This window comes from Pleuronectes platessa, chromosome 17 (genome assembly GCF_947347685.1).
Source record: "Pleuronectes platessa chromosome 17, fPlePla1.1, whole genome shotgun sequence".
Taxonomy (NCBI): domain Eukaryota; kingdom Metazoa; phylum Chordata; class Actinopteri; order Pleuronectiformes; family Pleuronectidae; genus Pleuronectes; species Pleuronectes platessa.
In genome coordinates, this window is record NC_070642.1 from 17,770,741 (window position 1) to 17,783,293 (window position 12,553).

A 12,553-nucleotide genomic window follows, 5' to 3' on the forward strand; every position below is an offset into this window, starting at 1 on the left:
CAGTGGACTTCACTCTTACCCACTGTTGCTTTGTGTAATGCACCAGAAACAACAACGACTGTTCACCAGTTTCTCTACATCTGTTTGGCATGGCTAGGTCTGAGTTATCCATGTTACCTGCATTCAAACAGATCTGCCTCGTCCCAGTATAACATAAACACCACTGCATTCGTCTCTGGTATTTGACAGATAACTGATCATTGACTTTATCGCCACCTACTGGCCTGGCATGCTCGTCTTGAGCGATCGTAGTCATTTTTGTGTGTCTGTTCAGACAAATGGCAGTGGAAATAAGTAGTGTAGACAAAGCCACAACGCTGCAATTGTTTATACCACAATTATCGAATATCATCACCTCTAGCTCACATTTACAACACATGGGACTTTACCGGTCATTATAGTGCTGCGGTAGACTATGTACGAAGTTTTAGAATGCGTTAAAAAGCTTTTTAAGTGAGTTCTTGAATACTTCTGAGCTGCTTCCTCCAGTACTGCATATTCCTCATAGTTATCTCCTGTTTGTGTATTCTGTCCCCAGGTCCCTCTCAGTTCTCATGTCAAAATTGAAGGAGGCTTTCTGCTGCTGCCACACATCTAAATCTTTAAATCTAGTTTTAAGTGCTTCATTTAAATCTGGCTCTGAACTCAGTTTGAGTCTCTGTTATGATTCCGTATTATTATTTTTACTTTACGTATGTTCTGTTAACTTATATTCTATACATATCACTGTGTTTTTCGTTTGTACATCTTACCTCGTATCCACTGTGCTTGTGTTGATTTTAGCTTTGCCATGATTGTAAAGCAGTTTGGCTCCAATCTGTGTTGTTTTGAATGTTTATACATAAATCTCACTTGACTTGAACAATCTCGTGTGATATTCTGCTGCAGCTGTGTTATCACCGTATAGTTTCCATATTACAGGTCGGTTACGTGACTTTGAATTCTCTGAGTCATGCTCTTGTCTGTGTTGCCTCCTGCAGTATTGTGTTATATACACAGCAAAGCAAACCTCTACCACCTTTTCATGAAGGTTCACGGGGTTCACGTGAAGCAGGAACACGATCCATCAGGTCAACTTTTTCAAAATAAAAGTTTCCAGGCACGATCTCTCTCTTACCTATGGTGGTGATGACAGTGATGGCGAAGTAAAAGGAGCCGGCGAATTTCCACTGCACGCCGGCTTTGTGCGGCTTCAGCTGCAGCACCACCTTCTCCAGCTCGTCGAATTCCACCGAGGACAAGTTGAAGGTCCGGAGCAGCGCCGCTTTCCTCAGGTCCAGCTTCCGCCGCTGGCTCGTCTCCTTCTGGGACTCCAGCGCGTCGAAGATCGCGGCGCCCACGATCAGGTAGGTGAAGGTGCAGATGATGAGGGCGAGGGTCCGCACGTTCTGCCTCTTCATGGTGGTGGGTGGTGTGTGTGTGTGTGTGTGTGTGTGTGTGTGTGTGTGTGTGTGTGTGTGTGTGTGTGTGTGTGTGTGTGTGTGTGTGTTTGTGTGCGTGTGTCAGGGGGCCGGGCGGAGTGTGAGCGCGGGTCTGGAGGACGGGGAGCTCGGCTGCCTCATGGCTGTGAGCGGCTCTGACGGAGCGGAGGAGCTCTGAGTACTTTATGAGGAGCGGAGGAGCTGTTCATTCAGCACCACCCCTCCCTCCTTCTCCTCCCTCACTCCCTCCCCTCTTCACCTCCCTCGTTCCCTCCCTCCGTCACCTCCCACCCTCCCTCTACAGGCTACCATCCATCCATCCTCCATCCATCCATCCATCAATGCCTCCATCCACCACTCCCTCCATCTCCTCCCTCCCTCTCCCATTCACTTCATTCACTCACTCCCTCCCTCTACAGGCTTCCATCCATCCATCCATCCATTCATCCGTTCATTCATCCGTTCATTCATCCATCCATCTATCCATCTATCTATCCATCTATCTATCTATCTCTCCTTCTCCTTCTCCTTCTCCTTCTCCTTCTCCTTCTCCTTCTCCTTCTCCTTCCCTGTCTCCTTCTCCTTCTCCTTTTCCACACTCCCTCCCTCCCTCACATCACCCACTCCCACTCTCTACAGGCATTCATCTATCCATTCCTCTTTCTCCTTCTCCATCTCTTTTTCCTTCTCCACCTCCCTTCACTTTCTCCTTCTCCTTCTCCTTCTCCTTCTCCTTACTCCCTCCCTCATTGACCTCACTCACTCCCTACCTCTATAGGCATCCATCCATCCTCCCCATCATCTCTTTGAGAACATGTTTGCAGATTAACTGTTTTGAGTGAGTCCTGTTTAACTCTAATTGCAAAGCCTTGTGTGGATTCTACATTTGACTTTGTGGCATGTGACATGTTTTATCTGCAGAAGAAGAGAACATGTCCTCAGCTTTTGATGAACACAGCAGTAAGTCATGCATGCAAAGCTGAGTTTATCTGCCTGGCTGAAGCTGGCATTCCCTTTTCACTATTATGTCATTTTTTTTGTTTATTTCAACCAATAATAATACATGTTTTCAATGTTTTGTTTGTGTAATATAACAAGTTACATATATCTAATGTAAACAGATTCAAAAGGTAAAAAGCTGGCAGGTTAACTCAACAGTGACAACTAGTGGACAGGTGAGGTTAAAAATAAATAATTAAAATCTACTCCTAATCATAGAGGAGGTTTTGTTGGGGCTTGAATTTAAACTTTTTTATTTACAACAACACATTGTGTATCCATTACATTTAACATCTTCACACTTTTCTTAAATTGTGTAATTAACAAATAACGAATTAAATGACTAAAACACATTGTCAAAGAGTAACCATCCCTGTGAGACTTTATGTGGACGACAGCAGCCGTGGTTCTCTGACCATGGAGCAGCGGGGGGGTGGGGGGGTAGAAACTCCCATCATCCATTACTCTTTTTTTTCTCTGAAAAGAAAACTTCTGCATTTGTGAGTCATCCACATTTAAAAAATATATCCAGTTGTTGTTTAGGCTTGGAGCGAGGAAAACCCCAGCGTCCAGTCTTTGACCTTCAAAGCAAAGAAATCAACAATTTGTTTCCCACATTTGAGAGAAAACAGACGTCACGTCGAAGCTTCCAACCTTGTTTACACAGATTCTAATAATTTAGCTGCATGAACAGTGAGGAGAGTGTTTTTAAGCTGAAAGACAAAATAAAAATGATGATGATGATTTGACGCAAAGAGACTAAATGTCAAGTGAAAGTCTAACTGGGGCCAAATTTGTGGTGACCCTCGGTGTCACTGGTTTCCAGTGAGTGGTTCCCCGACGTGTTGTGCGTCAGCGGGAAATGCAGTTGCAGTCTGGGGAGGATACTGTGAAGAGGTCAAGGCGATCCTGATAACATTTCACATCAATATGCTTTCTTTTCCACAAACACACACGCATTTTATAATTTGATTTAGCTATAGCTGTAGAATATAACACTTTTATTTTCTAGTTTTTCTGATTAAAAAGTATATTTGCATGAGTTCTGGTATAAATTCTCATATTTTGCATTACAGAGGAGTTACACACAGCGTTTCTTCCACTGTTTCAATAACCGCTCTTCTGCAAACCTGTGACAGGCGACGCCTTCGACACTGCACCTCGATGCCTCTGTTATTGACTGATAGATCCCGGTCAATCCTGAGTTCCACACGGTGAGCCACGACATAAATAGCCCTGGCTTCGATAACCAGGTCAGTCAAGTCAACCGTGACTGAGCCTGCATAAATCCTACCCCCACGAAACTGAAGTGCTGCCGGCCCCGGCCCGATCAATACGTCGAGGAATCCATCACGCTTTGATCAAAAATGTGGCCTTTCAAGAAAAAAAGAAATGTGGCTTTTGGAAGATAAAGAATAAAGACATGGTCCCTCTCTCACTGCTACAAAGACTCTATTGAAGACTTCTATTTATGTAGCAGAGTTAAAATGTATATTTTATGACAGAGAATAACACAACATTTAAAAAACATTTACTTTCCCCATGCCAAAAGGGTATTTATTGTATTATTAATAAATCCAATAACTGTAAATAATGAAGGTGAGTGATGTGTCTCCACTTCCTGTGAAGTCCCACTTATATTTGCTTAGCCAATCAGGAGTCGGTCTCAGCTGTCAATCATAAAAAAATGTCACGATATAATTTGACCCTAGTTGTAGTTGTGGTAAATGTAGTATCATCAAATCATTAAATTGATAACATTACAAATGCTAACATCAGTAAAAAAAACAAAACAGGGTATTAATGTTGGGAGAATCAAGCTTTCTGCACCAGATGTAATAAATATTTCAATATGGTGATCTGTGTGTGTGTGTGAGTGTGTGTGTGTGTGTGTGTGTGTGTTTGTGTGTGTGTGTGTGCGATCTCATTTCTCAGGTTGGCCCCTGGCTCCGAGCGTCAGCTGCAGAGTCCTGCAGGGTTTCAGCTGCAGGTCCGTCAGCTCCGCTCCGAGCCTCCTCCACTGCGTAAGCAACGAACACATCCTCATGAGCCCGGCCACTTCCTGCAGCCTCTGACCCATCAGACTGGATTCTTTCCGGTGGCAGGTTCTGACCCAGGGCTGTTTGAGCAGGCGATCCAGCCTGGATTCTCATTACTGCAATCTTTGGAGAGGCTGCACAGTCCACACTGAAGACAGAGCTGTGATCAAACCTCGTCCTGGGTGCTCGGGATGGAAACCTCCCCCCAAAAAAAGTTCACTGCTGCATAACTAAAGGTCCCGACAGCAGAGTGCCCATTGAGGAAAAGTGATACATAGAGTAGAATTGATTTTATCGCTGTATTATTTATGTTCTGGTATTTCAAATTAGGCGTCTGAGTTTGAATGACTAAGCTGCAGAGGGAATCTCCACTGGTGCAGTGTAGATGAGCTGTTCTAACAGAGGCTGGATGATGTCCTCGAAATGCACGTGGCCAGGAGAGATGCAGAGAATCCACAGAACCGTGATGTTTTTTATTTCTGTTTATTTGTGTACATGCAAATCGTTCAGGGGGGAGCTCCCCCCCGGCTGCAGGCTGCGTTACGTACACACATCATTGTCATGTTGATGTTGTCATATCAGTGGCAAGCATTGCATTAGCAATCCAAATTCAGTCAGTGAAGCAAACAGGTGTTGACCACTTCAAGCACTGATGCTGCATGTCTCACCTTATTGTGGCCCGAGCAAAATGGATGTGAGCCTAAAGCTGCATCACTTGTAAAATAGAAAATGTGGCTCAAATACCCCCAAAACAAAAACAAGGCTTTTTTTGGCTAATCGTGCAAATGTGATGCTCTCTGCAACGTGTAACCTGGATGTGAACCTGAAGTGGCCCGTGTGGTAAATTGTGGATGTGGGCCAAATCTGGGCCAAAACTATTTCACTACATGGGATGATTTTGGGGGCCCCCTGGTGGCTGCATGGCCCTAAAAGCCGCTTAGCTGTTTTTGTGTGTGTGTGTAAATAAGACACATTGATTCAGAGGTAAAAACATCTCTAACCTCTTTCCCCGACATATGTGCACACCCACACAGATGCACATGTAAACACGCTCGCTGGCAGGGCTCAGAGTGCACAAGGCTGACTAAACATTACTGGAGAGCATGTTACATAACGCCGGGATTTGAGCACATCATTAGGGCGATGCCAGGGAGACAGGAGCAACCACCCCGCCCGCCCCCATCCCTACCAGCAAAGCATCCTGGGAGGGGTGCCCTTCAGCTGCCCACATCTCATTACACGTGGTTCCACGTGGCCTGCAGCTTCCCGCTGACATTCAATTAAAGTCTTTCATTTCCCCATCATTTGCTCCGCCTCCGTGACTCCATGGCCGCCGCTGCTCCCGCTGTCATTTGATAATTATTCCAAACATTTCTCCGGTTTAGAGGTGAAGCGCCTGTGCGTGCGATACACCTGCCCCTCCACGGGATGACAGGTTGGCACGTGACCCAAAACAATGTGGAATTCTGGGTGGATTTTTAAAACTGGGGGAAAGTCGGGGGGGTTAGTTTGTGTTTTTATTGATTATTCAATTAAATGTTTGGCTGTAAAATGACACAACACTGATAGAAAACTCCTCTGACAATCTCCCAGAGCTGAAGATCACATCTTCTGATTGCTTACTTGGACATTTGAGCATTCTAAAACCAAAACAAAGTTAGTTTACATTCACAAATCCCAAACTATTGATCAATTATCCAAATAGTTGCTGATTACTTTTCTGTCAACACCCACAGCTCCTCTGCAGCTCCGAGGATTCACTTCTTTCGCACGGATTCAAACGAGTAAATCCACTTTTCCGTGAACTCAGACCTGTCATCCCTCCGTCTGTCTCCCTCCCTGTCATCCCGCTGCTTGTGTGGCCACCATCCGCTCTAATGAACCCTGTCACATGTCTGTTGTAGTCTGATTACACAACGCTTGTCTCCCTGTATATGAATATTTCAGCGGCGATTACCCACGCTGTCGCCAGCTTCTCTCCGCATAGATCCTCAATAAACATTGACAGCACGACTCTCATTAGACCTAAAGTGTGGAAAGGTCACGTGTCAAAGCGGAGTTATTGATTCGGGTCCCACCTGATCGATGGCTCGCAAAATACCAGGGATTATAAATAATGAGCGAGTGAGGAGTGGAGCAGGAGTGATGAGACTGAGGAAGAAAAAATTGACGTGGGTGATTAGAGAGTACTATAATAGCTGCTTATCATGCAATCAGATACAATTGATGGCAGTACTAATTAGAGCGAGTGATAGATTTATTTTCCAGTTCCACTTTGGATGTCATGGGAAGTAGTTGATATTTCTTTATATTATATATATATATATTTTTTTTTTTCCCCCTTATTTCATCTTTAATTCTCAACGTCTGGATCTCAAATATCCCAGAACCAAAAGATATTTACTTCACGATTTGTTAGTTTAAGGAGTTCATGCATATTGATCTGGGTTACAGGCCAAATGTATTATCTGTAGATATTTGTAAATACATAAGATTAGTAAAAAATAAGGATAGCTACGGAGGCCCTGCAGCTCAAAACACGACGGCAAATCACAAAGCACATTGTGAAATAACAAAACCCAATCAACATAAAGAAAACTGAACTGGGATTTGACCTTCAGGGCCACACTGCCCCTCGTATTTTCTATTTTCAGAATTCAACAGTCCCCTTAAAGTCAATCAAGCTGCTCAGATGTCAGCGTCGTGTCCCTTCCCTCCACCAAGTGTCCTGAAGTCCGCTCAGTAGTAATTGGGGGAATCTTGCTGACAAACAAACCCTCGATGGAGGTGATGAACCTTTCCACCTCCTCGGAGCGTCACAGTGTGTGATCGACTGGCTCCTCCTGTAATATTGATGACACCAATGATTACCAGCTAAACTCTGACGGTTGTTGCTGCAGCCCGACGTCCAACAGGAGGACACATGGTAATGAGACACTTAACGGCTCCTTAGGTTTCCAGCTCGTCCTCCCATGGACCAGACAAAAGGTCTGTCTGTGTCTGTCTCTCCTCCTGTCTGCCTGTCTGTCTTCCCCAGCGTTTACATTTGGATGAAGATAATCAGAGTTATCACACTTAATATTTCCCTTCCTATGTTGTTATTACATAATTATAAATTCAGTTAAAGCGAATGAAGAGATCCGTATTGTTTTTACAGTGAATGTTCCGTTTGTCACTGTCTCCAACATTGTGCTGATTTACAGAGTGAAGTGTTCAGTCAGCGCTGTCACCGCCAGTTATCATTTCCCCATTTTATTAAGCTGATCTTTGCGTAATGGCGACAACCTCCAGTCGGAAAATTCTGCGTCACAACCAGAGTCTCAGTGAAACATGATTCATTCATTTTACCAGCAGCAGCAAAACCTGATTATCAATCTTTCTAAATAAAAGATGATCTGGTGATGTCTGCTAACAAAGTGCTTTTTACTCTGAAGAGCTAAAGTGAAATCAAGCTAATTGACTCTAATTCCAACATCCAGTTTTCAGCTGCCGATAATGACCCAAGAGAAAAGTCCTTATCTGATCTGGTTCTGAAGGTTTATAAACATCATATCTATTCTTCACAACACATTTTCTTATTCAACACATTCGTGACTTTCTATTAAACTTACTTTACAAATAGTGTGAAGCATATAAACATCAAATAAACAACTTTATTCCAATGCCAAATCCTCCACGATTCATAAATTATTCTTCGGGGATTTTTGCAATGTTGAAGCAATAAATAAGTAATATCAAATCTGGATCCTGCAGCTCTGGAGGTCAATGAGGTACCTGCAGAATCACGACTGAGAGAGGAGGAGAAAGAGAACCGACCTCAGGACAGAGACGACCCAGTGAACAACATTTTCACAAAATTAAAAAAATAATCATGATCGTTCAATCCCCTGTAATGCACCTAAACACAAACTCCGCTGTGTGAGTCACAGTCAACAAATCCTGATGTTCAATGGCAGGTTGACCTGACCTGTGTTTTCTCCGTGTGGCTCAGTCACTGTGCATGTTCGGCATTTCATAAATTCTCACACACACGCACACACACACACACACACACACACACACACACACACACACATATATATATATATATACATGTATAGCTGCAGGGACTGTGAGGGTGAGTCAAACGTGTTGGTTTGATTGCCGTCTGAAATTGATTGCACCGACGTCCTGTTCTCACTCGTGGCACAAAGTCCAACAAATCACTTATTTTTCAATGGTACCACTAAATGTTCAGTGTTCATAGAAAAACAGCTCCCTCTCTCTCCCTCTCTCTCTCTCTCTCTCTCTCTCTCTCTCTCTCTCTCTCTCTCTCTCTCTCTCTCTCTCTATCTCTGTCTCTCTCTCCCTCTCTCTTACATAAAAACAACAGGAATACTGTGGAGGCCACACTTCACTGATAATCACTGGTGGGATGGAAGAAATGGCCGTGAGGTTCAGAGGAGCTTTACGGGGAATCAGAACATCGAGGGTGACTCTTGTAAAAACAGCAGACACGTTCCTCCTGAGCAGGCTCGACCCACCGTGTGGCAGAATCTCATCCTGGGCTGAAAAGTGTTTGCAGCTGCAGACACTGACCACAAGTCCTGCCCAGATACATGTGAGGCTGGGTGGACCTGGTGTCCTCCAGTTTCCTCTGCACTGAGGCACAGTGATTTTCAGAGATATATCTGGTGCGGTGTCAGAAAACCACACATTTTTTCCAGCTCTGACAAAGAGCAGCTTTTGACAGCATTTCCACACTTTGTCTGTTTTTAGCATCGCGCCACGTCAGCATATTCCCATTACCATTAGTGAGAAAGAATGACACCCCAGAGCTGTAAACTGTGAGCAGCCGTCACTCCCCTATTAGAGGCTGTAGAACAGGCCGATGGAGGCGTGAGTAGAACATGTGTTTTGGGGATTTTTTCCTCCTAGTTATTTAATATATTTATGAAATATAAAGAGCTCAATACATGTCAAAAGCATTTTTTTCATTGAGATCCATGAATTACTCCCTGTGAAAAAGGTGAAAATGTTGGAAAATGTCCAGAGATGATCTACATCTATGCCTACCACCCACTTCCATAGAAATCTGCTGAGTAGTTTTTGTGGAATCATGCTTAACAAAAAACAAACCGACCAGAAACTACCGGACAGGGGTGAAAACATAACCTCCTTGGGCAGAAGGTATAGCAGTGCAGTTGTGTCACATCTGGATGCTGCAGCTCCGGAGTCAAAGAAACACCTGCAGAGTGAAAACAGAGAGAGAAAGAGGAAAAGATCAAACATGCAGGAGAGAAACGAACCAGAGTCAAGGACAAACTGATTAGTCGGGATCTTTTCAATTCATTACCTTATCTCTCAATGTTAAAGAAAGTGATTCCTGGATCGGCACCAAAATCGAATGGTTTCTTCTCTGAACCAAAACCTCATCCTTCCAGCGAGTTTCATAGACATCTGTTCTGTTGCTTTTGATGTAACCTTGCACGAAAAGTGTTAGTGAAAACACAACCTCCTTGGGAAAGGTAAATTAAATAGACATGCATAAATACAAAGTCGGTGGGTTGCAGCATCATTCACGTCCCAGTTGTGTAGGTGCTGTGAAAGTCGTTCATTATTTCAGGGGACAAACAGACTCTGGGCTCTACACCGTGAATCTGACAGGTCGCCACTGACAGACACTGAATGTATGAGGAGACACCAGCTTTAAATATAATGTGCAGCTTTACCAGCGCCTACAGTAAACCTCATGGGAGGGGGGAGGGGGGAGGGGGGGGGATGTGCTCACAACTGTCAGCTGAATGAGTTCTTCAAGCGCGCCTCACCGCTGCTCTCTCTCCCCCTGATGTTTTATACATACGTCTGGGTTCAAGCCACTCCACTTCAACTGTCGCCCGGGGGGGTTTTGAATTGTTCCAACGGTGGCGGCTAATTGATTTTTTAAAGCCCCAGATTCAGACCGAGAAAGTGGAAATAACCGGAGCACTTGTTGCCCTTCACCACTTGTTGCAGTTGAGGGAGAAAAACGTTTATTTTGTTCGAGATAATAATATCATCAACAACGGTTTTATTCTGGATGTATGCAAGAAGTAAATAATGCACGTCGCTGTAGGAGGGAAGCTACAAACACAATCTGTGAAAACATGCTTTTTGGAATATTCAACCTCAGCTTCAATGCTCTGAATTATTCTTACAAATGTTTCCCTTATCTTTTCAACCCAGAGAGATTCACCAGCAACTGTAAAAACTGCAGCTGTCAGTATTTTTTTGCATTATACATTATTTAGAGTGAAGCGTTAAGCAGAAGCTGAATGTACAGTATAATATAAGTGTGTGTGTGGGGGGGGGGGGGGGTTGAGGCACAGGAAAAGTGCACAGGGAGTTCAAGAGATTATTACTTTAAAAACAGAAGCTTTGAGGTATAACACAATATTTTTTGTATTTGTTATGATGGTACTTTATTTTCCCATATTTAATTATAGAATCATTATATTTCTGGTCACATATAAGATTCAATTAAGAGAAAAAAAGAAAAAAGAGGACAATTTGATAAAAATAAAATAAAAAACCCAATAAATAAATAAACACATATTATTATGATAATAGTAATGTAATCAGAATTATTATATATTATTTTGGAGCAAAAATTCCCCAAATATAAAATACATACTATATATACTCCATATGTCTTGGGGATTAGGGATTACATTTTTTTTATTAAGATTAAAGTGTCATATTTTTTTGTCATTTTACGTAACCACAAGCTGCATTTGTCAGATTTAGCTGTTGTGAGCATTCGGAGCATCGTGTTCCTTAAAGGGACCAAAACCAAAGAGGCAGGAACATGAGGACAGTAAGTGCTACATGTGCAGGTCAACATGAAAGGTCATATTGTGATGTCCAGCTGGGACGGGGACAGCTGTAGGGGGACACTCTGCCGGGAGACATGCAATTCACTGAGGAGGCCACACACACACATACACACACACACACACATACCGGTTTTCTCTGTCGCTCCCTCACTGCAGCCACAAACAGAAAAGACACACACAGACATGCAAGGACAACTTGTATCCTTATTATGAAAACACAAATTCAGGGTTATCTTCATCCTCTGGTGTGCACACATACACTTTATACAGTACACAGATCTGTACACGGATACACACACTTTCTTTTTTACACAAGCAGCGAGAGGAGTAAACCCCGGGCTGTTTGTTTTCGCAGGGCAGAGGTCAAAGGTCATGCGTTCCAGCCACATGTGATCTCCATTATCACACTGTGGGACGACCCCGGATCAGGAGGAGACCTGGACCTCAGTCAGCTGAAATATGTCCGTGTTCCAACTGTCAGGGAAGAGAAACAACGTCGTTCTATTATATTTATGACACGAATAACTCTTCTTTTTGTGACACGAACACAGCTCGCAACGTGTCGCAACATCACCACCCTGTGGACGGTTTGATAACAGCACGTTGATGAACTGGAATTTTGCAGCATTTGATACAGGATGCATCCACAATATATATTGAAATTAACTTTACACAGTGTATAGATAGATAGATAGAGAGAGAGAGAGAGAGAGAGAGAGAGAGGAGAGAGAGAGAGAGAGAGAGATAGATAGATAGATAGATAGATAGACAGAGACAGAGAGAGAGAGAGAGAGAGAGAGAGAGAGATAGATAGATAGATAGATAGATAGACAGAGACAGAGAGAGAGAGAGACAGATAGATAGAGAGAGAGAGAGAGAGAGAGAGAGAGAGATAGACAGATAGAGAGAGAGAGAGAGAGAGAGAGAGATAGATAGACAGAGAGAGAGAGACAGACAGATAGATAGATAGATAGATAGAGAGAGAGAGAGAGAGAGAGAGATAGACAGATAGAGAGAGAGACAGATAGATAGAGAGAGAGATAGACAGATATATAGACAGAGAGAGAGATAGAGAGAGAGAGATAGACAGATAGAGAGAGAGAGAGAGACAGATAGATAGACAGAGAGAGAGAGACAGACAGATAGATAGATAGATAGATAGATAGAGAGAGAGAGAGAGAGAGATAGACAGATAGAGAGAGAGACAGATAGATAGAGAGAGCGATAGACAGATATATAG

At 43.3% G+C, this 12,553-nt stretch overlaps 1 protein-coding gene across 1 annotated transcript in view; it reads right to left on the bottom strand.

Moving 5' to 3' along the window:
- Positions 1-1,400, bottom strand: part of kcnk3a (potassium channel, subfamily K, member 3a) — a 28,775-nt gene extending 27,375 nt beyond the window's left edge. Inside the window, exon 1 of the mRNA XM_053445488.1 lies at positions 1,118-1,400. Coding sequence (XP_053301463.1) covers positions 1,118-1,400 — 283 coding nt within the window. The remainder of the gene's footprint in view (positions 1-1,117) is intronic.
- Positions 1,401-12,553: the final 11,153 nt, after the last annotated feature.